Here is a 15,728-nt window from a genome sequence, read left to right on the forward strand (position 1 = left end):
TTAGCAAACATTTGTATACAATCATGGAATAATGTTTAGTATGCCATCTATTCATTCCAGCCATCAGAAAATACTATAGTAGTCAATATTAAAATTATCCATCCATAAATTATTTTATTTCTCATTAAATGAGCACAGAGTCATTAGCATATTAATAACAGATATGTTTATTATTACATATCCATCAGTGCGGCTTTCAATACCACTTGAAACATGCAGATCCCCTAGAGAAGATTGGTTTTCCAGTGCTTATTTGATACACATTACTGCAAAGCCATTATAAATTACTGAGGAGGTATTTGGTTAAAAAAATAATAAATCACACTGCCCATACAAATCAACTCTTGTTACTAGAGGAGAGCTGAACAATATTCATATGGTAATTCCTATGTTAACTGGAAAACATCATGGATATACTTCATAATTCTTTACTACTGGTACAACTTTGTATAATTTTTTTGCAGATAGTTTTATAGTCTTTCATTATTGATGCAGGTAGTTTGGTGCAAAGAGTGTACAATTTATAAAAGTCCAACAAACCTCTATATATTTTAAATTAAACCAATTACCAATGAAAAAACCCACTGACACACATAATTTTTTGTAAAATCTGTTTTCTGAAAAGTCTGTACTTATGGCAGTAAAAAAATTCTCAAATTAAGGCACTAATAGGATAATGCAACTCCCACTGAAAGTGTTCTAAAAATAATTTACATTTCAAACAGTGCATACATTTTTATATGTTTGTTAACTTAATGTCTTTTCACTCAAAACCACAAAGAAATACATTATATAATTACAGAAATGATGTACCCCACAAAATGCTTTTAAACTTGGTTCTCTTGTACAGTTAGTTCTTAATGTCTCTAGTAGTAAAGTAACTCAATATGGCTTGGCAAAAATGCATAGATTAAATGTAATTCTTTTGTCTTCTCCCAGTCTCCAATCTACAAACTTGCTGAAACATATACAGTATTTTGTAAAGCATAAGTAAGATATTTAATTTCTCCATAAACCCACTGTGGGCCATCAACAGTAAGGCTTTTAATTCTACAGTGAGGGCACTGAGCTTTCAAGTGGCATCACTGTGTTCTTAAAATAGTTCTGTATAGTCTTGCAAGAGCACAAAAATTTAAGTCACTTAAAAAACAAAAAACTTGTCTCATTTTGAGATATTTTCTTTACTCCTTCCACAAGCTGATCTTGACAGTGATGGCCATTCCACTGAAAGTGAAAGTTCCTTCCTCCTGCTCACACAGGGAAAACTGTTCTAACATGACTGACAGGCTTTTTCTTATCAATTCAAAAAGGCAGCACCTTAAAAAAAATAGACCTAGCTAAGCTTTCCCCAACGGTACTTGCATTACATAGTAATAATCTAATCTACCTGTAGGCAAACTTGCAAGAAAAAAAACAAAAACAATCCTCAGTGTGTTTTTTGTGCCAAAGCAAGGACAGAATAACAGCAATCTTAACCTAAAAAGCCTGTGGTATTTGTGTCAAATAAACAGCCTGTCTGCTCAGCATGGTTAAACAGCCTGGTTTAGCAGGTAGCATCCCACATGATTCCAACACAGCAGTAGGTCACATGGTTAACTGTTGGAGAGAAAAAAAAAATCTTGTAATTTGAGAAAGACGCTTGGTATGAAAATATAATAAGAACCAACAACTGGAGGGAAGGGTGACAGTGTGGCTCAGTGGTAGACTATTTGGCTAGCATGCATGAGGCCCTGCATCCACACCCCCTCAGCACTACCCCCACTCCTTCTAAAAAATTAGGGAAAGACAAACATACATACTTACATAAAAGAAAAAGTAATGACAAAGTTTAGAGAAAACAGAAGAAAGAAAAACAATACCATAATATGATTTCCTTTTGTGTTTCTATTCTTTTTCTAAAAACATTTTGCTTGTTTTGTTTGATTGATTTTTGAGACAGGTTTCTCGGTGTTGCTGTGTAGCCCTGCCTGTCCTGGAACTCATTCTATAGACTAAGCTGGCCTTGAACTCAGAGATTCACCTGCCTCTGCCTTTTGAGTGCTGGGATTAAAGTTGTGCACCACCACGGCCTGGCAGCTAAAACATTTTCTTACTTAAATACTTATTTTAAATTGTTTCAGTCCTAGTTTATACCCTATATCCAGGTGGCTGAAACAGCATTCTACAGAGTTCAGCTGAATGCTTTGATATACTGTAATAGTATGGAGGCTTGAGATTACAAAAGAAAAGGGCATGCATCACGTTAAGGAGTAAGATTTGGTTAAAACAGCAGAAAGTGAAGTAAGTAAGTGAATTAAAGGCAGCTTCAAGCTAAGCATGGTGGTGCATGCATGCCTTTAACCCCACCACCCAGGAGGCAGAGGCAGGAGAATCTCTTTTGAGTTTGAGGCCACACTGGTCTAGACACCAGAGCTACACAGAGAAACACTGTCTCGAAAAACCAAGGGAGGGGGGGATTTAGTCAGGACCTATAACTGTTGTAGCATATAAAGTATTTTTGAAAAAAAATCCCATCAAAGACTTAAAAAGATGGATTTAACTGAGAAGTTTATTTGTAATACAATATTCATCAGTACTAACAAATAACGTTGATTTTCAAAAGAACCCAATTCCAACACAGTGTAAAAGATGAGGAACATTTTACGATGACCTATCTGCATTTAAAAATGTAATTCTGGTGGGTTTTTACATAATAACAAATAATAAGGGCTAAACTATATGTCACATACATCCTAATCTATGACAGAAACTCAGTATTAAAGTATCCTATATCTTAATTCCTAATAGCAGTCAGTTAAACTAATTTATAAAACTGCAATTTGTATATTAAGACCTACTTTTTTTTTTCTTTTTTTTTCCCCGGAGCTGAGGACCGAACCCAGGGCCTTGTGCTTGCTAGGCAAGCACTCTACCACTGAGCTAAATCCCCAACCCCAAGACCTACTTATATACAAATGATGTTCTTTGTGATGAAAGTAATTCAGTTACTGATTTTAGTATGCGTGCTGCCAAAGCTAGTGAAACATTTTTAAATTAGTATTAGTTTTTAGTATTAACAGCATCAGCAGTAGTAGTATTTGTCTGTTGAGACAGAGTCTCTACATTTAGCCCTGACTACATGTGCCTGTCTGTGTCAGTGTGGGTGCAGACACGCCATGGTGCATATGTGGAGTCAGGGGACGACTGCAGAGTGTTGGTCCTCACTGTTCCACCTTCTCTGAGACAGGGTCTCTTTGCTACTGTTTAAGCCAAACTAGCTGGACTTCTGGAGATTCTCCTATCTGCCTCCCAACTCCTTGTAGTGGTATGCTGGAGCTTGCTCTGTAGACCAGGCTGGCCTCAAACTCACATAGATGTACTTGTCTTTGCCTCTAAGTGCTGCCTAAAGGTGTGGCCATCATGCCTACTAGGTTTCTGATTTTGTCTGCATATATATTTGCACACCAGAAGAGGGCACTGGATGCCATGAGACTACAGTTATAGATGGTTGTGAGCCACCATGTGGGTGCTGGGAAGTGAACTCAGGACATCTGAAAGAGCAGCCAGTGCTCTTAACTGCTGAGCTATGGTTTCTAATTTTAACAGACAGTTTCCAACATTGTTTATATTACTAAAAAGGTTGACATTTTAATCTTTACCTAGTTTTTCCAGATGTATTTTTGACCACTTTCCGGAAAGACTGATTTGCAGTGGATCTTGTTGACATGGTTCGAGGAGAGGCACGGACAAAGCCAGATGGTGGGTTCTTAGGAATCTTCTTTACTAGATGAGTTACCCATTTCTTTTGTTCATCCTGAGAACATGCTAACAGCAGCATATCTCTTGCTGATGTTACATCATAACTTACTGCATTAGAAAACAAACAAAACAAATCCCACAAAACTCACAATTAAAACCATAATAAAATATTAAAAAAACTTAAATTCATAATTTTCAAGTTCTTAATTTTTAAGCTATTATACTTAATTATCCTTGGACAGTATCTTTGTTTCAATCTGGCTAAGATTGACATTTTTCTAAAAACCAAAAAAGATTAAAACCAATAGTCATAAACTCAAGAAAAATTAAAAATACAAAACTTTAACAGTAACAAGCAAATGTATCTGCAGAACCTCCATCTCTTTCTTAGAGCGGTCTAGAGACGTTTCCTCTGCCTCATGTGAGGTACATGGGAAAACAAGGAAACACGGAAACTCTAAGCAAAGCAGTGGGACTCACCTGAAGTTCTTCTCTCAACATAAAGCTTTTTAGTGGTATGCTCACTGAAAAGGGGATGATTTGCTTTCAAAACCCACTAAAAGCTGAACCACTCTCTCTGATAAAGGACTGCTGCAGGGTCCCTCACACGTCAAAGCACACTTGAGGATCGACCTCCTGAATCTGCACCGCTGATTCTCACACACTGCACCTTACCTTTGCACGGGGAAATCAAGTCCTCTTTCTTGTCTAGGTGATCCCTGTGGCACTTAACATGGCATCTTCGACATTCTAGGGCAGGGGGTGGCTTAAAAACATGCCACAGAGGTTTGGCACAGGCCTCGCAGTTGGCAGGGAAGTGGTAGAGTGTAGGAATGAATTCATGGCCTTTGTGATTCTGGAAGTTAGTTTTTTCACCTTGTTGAACCGTTTCCATTTCTATATCTTTTCTACATTCACCTTCATTTGCATATAGTATCTATATTCAGGAGTGGTAGAGAACAGAAAAAAAATCATAATCTGTAAATAAAAATTCTAAATGCACGAAAACAGGACAACCATTTCACAGAACACATATTACTTAGGTAAAAGAGCCACCACCAGGTGGTGGTGGTACACGCCTTTAATCTCAGCACTCGGGAGGCAGAGCCAGGGGGATATCTGTGAGTTCGAGGCCAGCCTGGTCTACAGAGCAAGATCCAGGACAGGCACCAAACAACACAAAGAAACCCCCGCACCGAAAAACAAAAACAAACAAACAAAAACTACAATGTAATATTTGTACCTGAAATATTTTAGGAATTTCTTCAGTTTCAGCTCTGTATACGTCTCCTTGGGTTACAGGTCGGACATGAAACAATTTACTAAGACAGAGATAAATAATACAAAACCTATTATAAGAATCTCATTAGTAACAAGTTGCAAAGAAGCAAATAAAAAAGATGTTCAACATCAATAATCATTTGGAACATATATATATACATATACATATATATACCCACACCCATGACGTCACAATATAGCTTTTGGAATTATAAAAGAAACAACAGGGGCTGGAGAGATGGCTCATTGGTTAAGAGTGTATACTGCTCTTCCAGAGGACCAGAGTTTGGTTCCCAGTACCCACACATTTGGTGATTCACAATTGTCACTAACTCCTACGTAAGAGGCTTCAAAGGCATCTACACATACATAATTAAAAATAGTAAAAATAAACCTTTAAATGTAAAACTAATAACACCAAATGCTGATGAAAATGCAGATAAGTTAGATTACTCATATTATTGCTGGTAGAAATCTAAGATTGCATATCCACTTGAAAAACAACATGGCCATTGGTTTTATAAAACTAAACTCACTCTTACTTTTACTATTCCACTCAAGTTCATTATTCATAATTAATGCTTTAAACAGATGGCAGTATTACCAGAGCTCTCTCAACTTTGTTTATATTCTAACCGGTACCAGCTCGAAAAATATTTAACATAAACGTATCTTATTTACTGTGCATTTTAGGGATGGGTGCACATGCCATGGTGTAATTGTGAAAGTTAGAGAAGAACTTTCTGGAGTTTATTCTCTTCTTCCACTTTGTGGATTCCAGGAATCAAACTTAGGACATCAGGCTTGGCAGCAAGTACCTTGACTCACTGAGTCATCCTGCCAGTTCTTCATCTAACTTTATGTATCTCTTGAATAGCACTTACCAAGCCTCATTTTGAATTTATATTGTACACTTAAAATTTTTCAGCTAGTTGTCTTGTTTCTTATATTTAGAACCTACTTATTTTTACATACACTCACTATATATACACCTCTATGATAATATAATGTATGAGAATGAACACAAAGAAAAAAAACTATGCTTATTAAGTCTTTAATATATTACTAAAAAAAAAGAACAGCTTTTTGTTTATACTACTTAACATAAACCACTGATGGTGTTAGTATGCCGATTAAACAATCTTACCTTAAAAAAAGATTTAATTTCCTGTGTATAACTGTTTTAGTTGCATGTATGTATGTGCACCGTGTGTGCCTGGTGCTTGTGGAAGCCAGAAGAGGCTGTCCGAGTCTTCTATAACTGCAGCTCTCTCGAGTTGTAAGCTACCATGTGGTTGCTGAATCTTCTGCAAGAGCACCAAGTACTCAACCTCTGAGGCACTTCTAGAGCCTCCAATTTTACTTTTTGAGATGCTCAGGGACCTCAAAAATCACTAAATACTTGAAATAAAAATTTGCTTTCCAAAGTACATAGATCTTGTATACAAAATTTTCCTTCTCACATTCTACTAAGGTCAGACGATTTAACTTGCACATGTGCCTGTCTGTGTCAGTGTGGGTGCAGACACGCCATGGTGCATATGTGGAGTCAGGGGACGACTGCAGAGTGTTGGTCCTCACTGTTCCACCTTCTCTGAGACAGGGTCTCTTTGCTACTGTTTAAGCCAAACTAGCTGGACTTCTGGAGATTCTCCTATCTGCCTCACAACTCCTTGTAGTGGTATGCTGGCATTAGAGCTTGCCCTACTGCATCCACCTTTTATATGGGTTCTGGGGACCAGAACTCAGATAGTTAGTCTTGCCCAGCAAATGCAAATTTTACTCACTGGGCCATCTCGTTTGGAAAAATAGGTAATTGTTTAAAAAACACAAAAGGTCAAGCCACTCTAAAAATAACTCCTAAGTAAATAGTCAAGTGACTGTAAAAATTTGTAAAAATAAATAAATAAATAAAAATCAAAGGCAACTTACTCTATGTCCAACACCATCGATGGACTGGATTGTTCCTTATCTTGTTCATCATTATAGAACAAGATTTTTTTGCTGCTTACCACAACATACTGTAAAGACAAAAAGAGAAGAAAAATGAAAAGACCAACTTGATTTAAAGTGACTAGCATATTTCCCATTTATGTCTACTTTATACTGTATTAATCTAAAACCAAGGTTAGTAATAGAGCAGTTAATACAAGTTCTATGCTTTATGGTAAAATATGTAACAAAATATCAATGAGAAAAATTTAGGTATATGGTACCTGTTTCTTCCAGCCATATCTTTTGATATTTCCTCTATTTGGTACAGAAAGCCAACCTTCAATTCTTGACTCTAGGAGAAAAATAAAATAGGTATACCAGTCAATTAAATTATAAAACCAAAAGAAAAACTACAAGTTGTCTGACAGCATGCAGCAACAGGCAATAGAAAACAGCTAAATGAATAAATGCTGTAATTTGTTCTTTCATGCTTCAATCACACAAATTAACTTTAATGGCCAAACAAAGACTGCAGAAAAAAATCCCAAGCCACTTTCCCCATAAAATTAACATTTAGTAGTCAATTGAAAAGGTACGAAGTAACAATGTCTTTAAGAGCCAGGCAAGACTGGAATGGATTACAGCTTAAATGGATATGATATACAATATTTTAAATATTATATAACATTCATAAAAAATCGTCAGCAAAAAAAAAGAAAGAATAAAAAGAAAAAAAAATGCAGCAAGTCGAACGATTCCGAGCCATGATTGACACAAGAGCAGGCAAAGTACTGAGGTGTCCTATTACTCACAGAAGACAAGAGCAGAAGATAAATAAATAAGGAATGCAGGCAGAATCAACTAGATACAAAGAATAAGAGACAAGCATTTTATTTGTTTTCTCAGTAAAATATCCTAATAAACGTTTGAGTAAAACACTCAACAATTTCATTAAAATTGTTCAAATTTGGTTGGGAGGCACTTAATTCTATAGATAAGTCTAATTCCAAACCATCTCAAACTAATGAAGTATTATGTCTTTTACGCTTATTTAACTCAGTAAACAGAAAAAGAACACAGAAATCTGTAGGTTAACTGCTACTATTTACACCATAAACTCCTGACTACTTATAACCACAGCCTTCTCTGGCAACCATCGCTGCTGTTCCAGGTTTACTCCTTTTGTGCTGTGCATCACACTCAGGGCAGTGGGCATGCCAGGCCAGTGCTCTAGCAATTACATCACCAGCTTCTACCTTTTTGAGACAATCTCACTATACAGATTACTTGAACTTAGGTGCATCCCAAACTAGCCTTGATTTTGAGATCCTCCTGCCTCAGCCTCCTGAGTGTTGAGAAACTGGGTGTGTAGCACCACATCTGGTTAATGAATATATCTATCTAAAGTTTATAAGAAGTCTCGGGAATAAAGATGATTCCTTTAGAGATGGCTGTATCAGGTTGAAGATAAGAAAATTCAAGTTCTTCCTATATTAATCTTATATTTAAAACGTTACATAGAAAGGTAACCAATTTTAAAGTACATTGCTATAGTGTGATTGATTATATTATGGCTGAAATTACAATTCTAGTAGGAACATTTATTTTTCCCTCTTTACATAAAGCCAAAAGCTTAGTCTTAGGAGTAATAACAATGGTGTCATTACCGAGCATGTGATTACTAAAATGCTTTACAAGTGATAGCTCATATTTCAGATTTATATAGTCTTAGAATACAGGATGTCATATTCTTACATATAGTTCTATTGTCACCCTCCACTTAAAAAATTATGACATCAAGGATTAGCAAAGGTGACTGACTTTTCAAAGGCTCCTCTATCTGCACCTGTAAAAGCTCTAGGGTTCAAACCCAGTATGTCTTAACTTCTGAGGTTATGTTTCTAAAATACAACGCTAGCCTATTCTCAAACAAGCCTCACAGTATCAAGTTACTGGGTGTAATATTCCTTTTGCTGCTACTTGCACCAGTTACTTAACATCTCCAAGCTTTTGTTTGTGTTTAATCACCCTCATGAAAACTGTGGTTCATTAAATGAAATTGTGGGAAGTTAAATTCAAGTTTTCTCTATTTCTACTTGGCCTTTTCTTTACTGCTACTACTATTTATTTTGTCAATAATTATTTTTCTCTTAAATAGTTCTCCTTTCAAGTTTTGAGAGAGCAGGGACCATACCCTAATGTCTTCTTCATAAAGTCTATGGCTTCTGATACACAGAAAACGTATAGTTGGTAATATATTATTACTTTGCTAGTCTGCCTTTTTTCTAAATTAGCCAAAGTAACTCTAAATAATGATTATAATTTAAAAACCAAACAGACAGTTTCATATTAAACAATGTGGGGAAGGCTGCTCATCATATATTGATCTTCATAAATCTTTTATCTTAGAAAAGGAGAAATACTACTAGAGAATTTTCCAACTAATATGGAAGCTCTTATTTAAAAAAAAAAAAAGATTTACTTGTTAAGTATACAGCGTTCTGTCTGCATGGACACCTGAATGCCAGAAGAGGGTGCCAGATCTCATTACAGATGGTTGTGAGCCACCATGTGCTTGCTGGGAATCGAACTCGGGACCTCTGGAAAATCAGCCAGTGCTCTTAACGGCTGAACCATCTCTCCAGCCCCCTGAAAGCTCTTATTTTAAAGTGTGGTTTAGGCCGGGCGGTGGTGGCGCACGCCTTTAATACCAGCACTCGGGAGGCAGAGCCAGGCGGACCTCTGTGAGTTAGAGGCCAGCCTGGGCTACCAAGTGAGTTCCAGGAGAGGTGCAAAGCTACACAGAGAAACCCTGTCTCAAAAAACCAAAAAGAAAAAAAAAGTGTGGTTTAAGTGTCTAATACTAGTAATTCTTCACTAAAATAAAAGCCCTTGAATCTTGACCTTTATACAAAACAGTATAGTCTAAAATACCCTTCCTCACCCACTTTAGTAATTTCTCTACACTTGGGTTGAGAACAGAACTAAGATCAGGATTATAGATTTAAACACGTGTGCGCAAACACACACAGACAGACAGACACAGACACACAGACACACACAGACACACACACAGACACACACACACAGACACACACACACATACACACGCGCACTCTGAAGAGATGGCTTGGATTAAAGGCTAAGCTCAACACAGCAACGACACTAGCTTCTCTGTCTCCGCTCCTTATAAATGTATCTAACTCTGAACAGAGTTCCTGAAAGCCACAACTAACTGTGACCTAGGTGGCAGTGTGCAAGTTAAGTGCTATAAATTGACCTTTGCACATCACACATAGAAGTTAGGTTCTCTAGAAAGAAGCCAGAATTTAAACTAGATTTTCATCAAGTTAGGTTCTCTAGCCAGAATTTAAACTAGATTTTCGTCAACAATTTGCCACAGAAGTGCAAAACTAACTTGGATTTTATACAATATATTTATAAAGTAATTTTGTTTCAACACAGGGTGTCCTGGAACTTGCTCTGTAGCTCAGTCTGGCCTCGGAGTGCTGAGATTAAAGACATACTTGACCACTGCCCGGCTTATAAAGCAATTTTAACTTTAAAAAAAAAAAAAAGTCTGTAGTATTGCAACATCAACTCACTCTCACCCAAATAACAGACCGAGCACAACTGAATGTAAATTAATAGCTAACACAGGCAATTTCAATCTTTTAAAGTTTACTTTACTGTATTACATAGAATTTAATAGAGGTAGAGACCCACTGTGCAGTGTTTTGGTTATAGTTTCCATATTCACAGTGTGCCAGATCACCACCTGCTGGAGAACCAGAGGCACAAATTTTGGTGCTAAGTGAGAGACGTAACATGCTTTTCTAAGATTTTTAGAATTGGGAAATCTAGGAGAAATTTGATCTAACTGATGACAAAATACCCATGAAAAGCATTATAGAGGTTAAGGACTGGACAGCTAAAATACGTTAGATTTTTACATTAAATGATGCTTCAGAGAAATAATGAAAAAAGTGTCACTTTGTATATATGACCATTTATAAAGCCAAATCACTGAACTAAAAATATAGCCTGTACTTAAAAAAAGTCATTATTTTAACTGTTGAATAACAATCTATTCAAAGTTCTCCTTTTATAAATTCATCTACTAATGTTTTTAAAGATTTATTTATGTAATGGGTGTTTTTGTCTGCATGGACATCAGATTTCATAGGATTACAATTACAGAAGGTTTTTTTGGTTTTTTTTTTTGTTTGTTTTTTTTTTTTTGTTTGTTTGTTTGTTTTTAGACACAGAGTTTCTCTGTGTAACAGTCCTAGCTGTCCTGGAACCTGTTCTGTAGACCAGGCTGGCCTCAAACTCACAGAGATCCACCTGTCTCTGTCTCCCGAGTGCTGGGATAAAAGGCGTGCGCTATCATCGCCTGGCTACACATTTTGTGAGCCACCATATGGTTGCTAGGAATTGAACCCAGGACTTCTGAAAGAGCAGCCAGTGCATTTAACTGTTGAGCTATATCTCCAGCCCTCATTTACTAACCTGAAGTAAAATTAAAATTTTAGTCCTCTTCAAGAACTATTCTAGACAAGTGAAAGATATACAACTTATATTAAGGATGAACATTGAAATACTTTATAAAATCTTATTTCTTATTTGTCAAAAACTATTTTTAAGCATGTAGTGCAAGGTGAATTAAATATGAATTTTCAACTGAGGAGCAAAATATCTAATGCAGGAGGGAAAGTAATTTACAATATTTTTATGTATATGAGTTTTGCCTGCTTGTATGTAAATACACTCATAGAAACCCGATTTTGGGCAAGCAAATATACTAAAGCATGAAGGCAAAGACACTAATGCAAGAGAGCAGATATTATACATGGTCCTTTGATATTATACAAAGTACCACTTTCCTCAACAACAAAAAAAAAATCAAAAGTAGTCTATCAGCTTTATGAAAATACAAACAACAGTGTATTTTGTTGAAATATATTACTTGTCCAACTTAATAAAGTGTCTTTTTACTCATATATTACTCAGGAAATATACTAACAAAATCTATTTTCTATTATCTGATTAAAAAAACCCATCTAAAACACTGAACTAAGAATGTTGGCATAGCAAATATATATAGTATATATAAATGCATGTTTAAAATTTTTTAGATTTATCTTATTTTTTATGTGTTTTATTTTATTTATTTTGCCTGCATATATGTTTATGCACACTGTGTGGAGGTCAGACGAGGGTGTTGGGTTCCCTAGAACTGGAGTTACAGATGGTTGTGAGCCACCATGTAGGTGCTGGGAACTGAACCTGGGTTCCCTGAAACAACAACAATGCTCTTAACCACTAAGCTACCTCTCCAGCTACACATTTTAATATTTATAACCTATTCACTTCATTTGAACTCCAACTAAGCCAAGAATGTATATTTATTTATTTATATTTGTTTTAATTTACTTTAATAAGGGAAAGGGGGAAAAAAAGAAACATTAGGCATTTACTTCTGCTCATTCTTTGGTTAGATTTTCCCTCACCCTCTGTCCTCTCACAGTATCACCTTTTCTTTAGTTCTCCAAACTTACAACTTGACAAAGACTACTGAAGGTTTCTCACTAAAACACTGGATAGGCTTTCTGCATACAGCTGCTATGGTTCTGCTTAAGTACATATAAACTTCTATATGCTAATATATGTACATATATTAGCATCAAAAACCATAAAGCAGTGGGCACTCATAAAAATACACTAAAGCCAGGTATAGTAGTGCACACCTTTAAGCTCAGGATGGGGATGGAGAGTGTGGGTGTGGGGTGGAGCAGAGGCAGGTAGATCTCTTGTGTTTGAGGCAGCCTGCTCTACAGAGCAAGTTCCAGAACAGCCAGTGCTACAAAGAGAAACCCTGTCTTGAAAAACAAAAATATTTTATTTTCTTTAAACATCCTCAGGCACAGCCTCTTAGTATATTTGAATAACCTGCTCATGACTAGTTTTATTTTACAAAATGCACCTAAGTAAACAACTATCACATGTCTTGGCTATTAAAAACAATTCCTTCTTAAAGAGTCATGAATAAAATAATGAAATGAAAAATGAAAAACATTTCCATAACATTTGAGCAAACCTGGATGACAGAACAGAATTCTTCTTACCTGGAAGGTTTCCATCAGTCTCATCAGCACTAGGAAAACTAGCGACACTAGTTGAATCGGAAAGGTCCAAAAGTTTTGCACGCAACTGCTCAATGTCACTCTCTTTGCTGGCCAACTGCATTTGAAGTTCATTTCTGTGTGTACATTCTTCTACTAATTGCTATTTTTGAAAAAATATCAAGATAATAAAAATAATCAGACTTGTAATTTCAGTACTAATAATTGAAATGTAAATGAGTAATTAAATTGCAAGTGTGAAACATGCTGTACACCATGGATGTTTATTACTACGGTTGGGTTTTCTTTTGGAAACACAGTTGGCCAGGTCCAGAACTTCTTAGTTTAAGCAGTTTCCTGCTGACTCCAGGTATCTGAGACAGCAAGAGTATGCTACTAGGAGTGCCTGGCAACTACCACAGACGATGCTCTGAAGAAACCAGGTTCTTTTTCAGATCAATGCTCAAGGTAACCACCTCCCCACTTTAGATTTATATATATGAATGTTTTGCTTGCATCCATGTATGTATGTATACCATGTGCATGCCTGCTGGATTCCCTGGTAACTAGGGTTATAGATGATTGTGAGTTACTATATGTGTGCTAGGAATCAAACTCATATCTTCTGCAAGAGCAACAAATACTCTTAACCATAGAGACATCTCTCCAGCCCCTCACCTTAATTTGTTGAGAAATTCCCCCCCCCCTCTCTTCCCCTAACTATAATGTATGAAAAAATACTTAAAATGCCAGTAACTTATTTTCTGGCTTCAAATGAATTAATCTTAGATGTATAGAAATCTCAGCATAACATCATAAACGAGAATCAAAAGCTTGAATGTAAATGAGTCTTGAGACTATTTTATGTTCACAACTTTACGTGACTGACATATCAAGAAGTATAAAATATACTGGTATTTTGATTTTTGAAAAGTTGATACTTATAGAAAAATAAGCTACTTATATTAAGAACCTCTAACCTAAGTATAACCAATATAACAGTCATATCTCAAATTTAGTTGCAAATTAAAAACAAAAACCCTTGAATGTTTTTCAAATCAGGGCCTCTGATCAAGCAGCTGCTAATTAGTAAAAATTACTCAAGCCATGACAAATAAGAGTTAAAAGAGCACCTTTGAAATTTTTCAGGAGAAATGTTCATATTAGAACATATATGACCAAAATGTGAATGTTATTAACTAAAATATAAACCTTTACACAAGTAAGTCTACTTTAAGCAAGACAGGTAACAGTAGAGACTGACACATGGAAGAGGTATCTCTACATGTGTGCACACACAGACCTTACCGCTTGCATGTCGTTCAGCTCCTTCTGGTGTTTCACCACCATTTGGTTAAACTTCTCTCTTTCTTGGTTAAGTTCCAGTTGTAGCTTCCTATTTTCCTTTTCTTTTTTTCTCAAATCTTGCGTATTAGCTTTCTTCCTATCAATTTTAAAATCTTTGCGATTCATTATTTCTGCCAATTTGTTAACAGCCTGTTCAAACATTAAAACAGTACTTGTAAGGATCTATACACTGTATCCATTCAATTTTAGTTCTATTAAAATGTATTGGTTTTCAAAGTTATGCAGATTTTTTTTTATTGGTCCCTGTGTGTAAACCTACATTTCTATGGAACAAACTAATCATGAGTGGTGGTTTAGATAATTAATACTAATGTCTCATTTAGTCCAATGTAAGAATCAAGCTTGCAAAAAAAAAAATTGATTGTTTAACAATACTGCAGTATATTACTGCACACAAGATATAAGGAAATATAACTATGTTCCAAATACTGTAGATGGTAAAGGAGGCAGACACGTAAGCTACACAGTAGAGAGAGATAAATGCAATGGTGCTATGGAGACAGTACCCTACAAAGACCCCCAGAGAAGAAAAGCTCCACAGAGTGACTGTGTATGTGCCACATGTTCCTTCCTTCCTTCCTTCCTTCCTTCCTCCGCCTTACTTACTTACATATGACTTACATAGCTGGTTGTCCTGGAACTCACTACGTAGACCATACTGGCCTCAAACTCAGAGAGGCCACTTGCTTCTGCCTCATGAGTGCTAGGATTAAAGATGTGCGCCACTGCACTCGGTTCCACTTTTCTTTTGAGAGGCGATGGATAAACAAGGAAGACATATGCAGGAGTGAAGGCAGGGATAGCGCTGAAAGCACAGGTCAAAAAGCCAGAGAGAAATCTCTCTCCTTTGGACATGTATGGAAAACAAGGTGACCAAGCATCGGATTAGGTCATATAGAAACTCCTTCTCTTTTGTCATGTTTGTGTGTGCGCGTGCGTGCGTGCGTGCGTGCATGCGTGTGGGTGCTCACGTATGTATACATGTGTACAGAGGCCAAAGGTTGACATCTGGTATCTTCCTCAATTGTTGGGAGAATTCCCACGAAGCTACAGCTGGTTTGATTCTGGAGTTTTAGCACCTAGTCTTAATCTGCCTTTTGTGATTGCCACCTTTTGTTTCCCTGGAACCTTCTATGTGAATCTTGTCTGAGAGTTTTCTGAAGATGCAAGCCTATACAAACTTGGTTAAGGATGAACCCAGAACACCACAGGTATTTTTTTGACTGAGAATTTGCATTTGGAATTGTCCCTTTGGGGAGCTTAGATAAGAGTTTTTAGGAT

At 36.4% G+C, this 15,728-nt stretch overlaps 1 protein-coding gene across 2 annotated transcripts in view; it reads right to left on the reverse strand.

Annotated features, from left to right (window-relative positions):
• Positions 1 to 143: 143 nt before the first annotated feature.
• Positions 144 to 15,728, reverse strand: part of Rock1 (Rho associated coiled-coil containing protein kinase 1) — a 111,119-nt gene continuing 95,534 nt past the window's right edge. For both annotated transcript variants that reach the window (XM_059246697.1, XM_059246696.1), the window contains exons 26-33: positions 14,388 to 14,576; positions 13,083 to 13,242; positions 7,236 to 7,306; positions 6,952 to 7,040; positions 4,982 to 5,060; positions 4,414 to 4,675; positions 3,639 to 3,846; positions 144 to 1,596 (exon numbers count right to left, since the gene is read on the reverse strand). In XM_059246697.1, coding sequence (XP_059102680.1) covers positions 1,593 to 1,596; positions 3,639 to 3,846; positions 4,414 to 4,675; positions 4,982 to 5,060; positions 6,952 to 7,040; positions 7,236 to 7,306; positions 13,083 to 13,242; positions 14,388 to 14,576 — 1,062 coding nt within the window. In that variant the 3' untranslated portion in view covers positions 144 to 1,592. The remainder of the gene's footprint in view (positions 1,597 to 3,638; positions 3,847 to 4,413; positions 4,676 to 4,981; positions 5,061 to 6,951; positions 7,041 to 7,235; positions 7,307 to 13,082; positions 13,243 to 14,387; positions 14,577 to 15,728) is intronic.

This window comes from Peromyscus eremicus, chromosome 19, assembly GCF_949786415.1.
Source record: "Peromyscus eremicus chromosome 19, PerEre_H2_v1, whole genome shotgun sequence".
Classification (NCBI taxonomy): Eukaryota; Metazoa; Chordata; class Mammalia; order Rodentia; family Cricetidae; genus Peromyscus; species Peromyscus eremicus.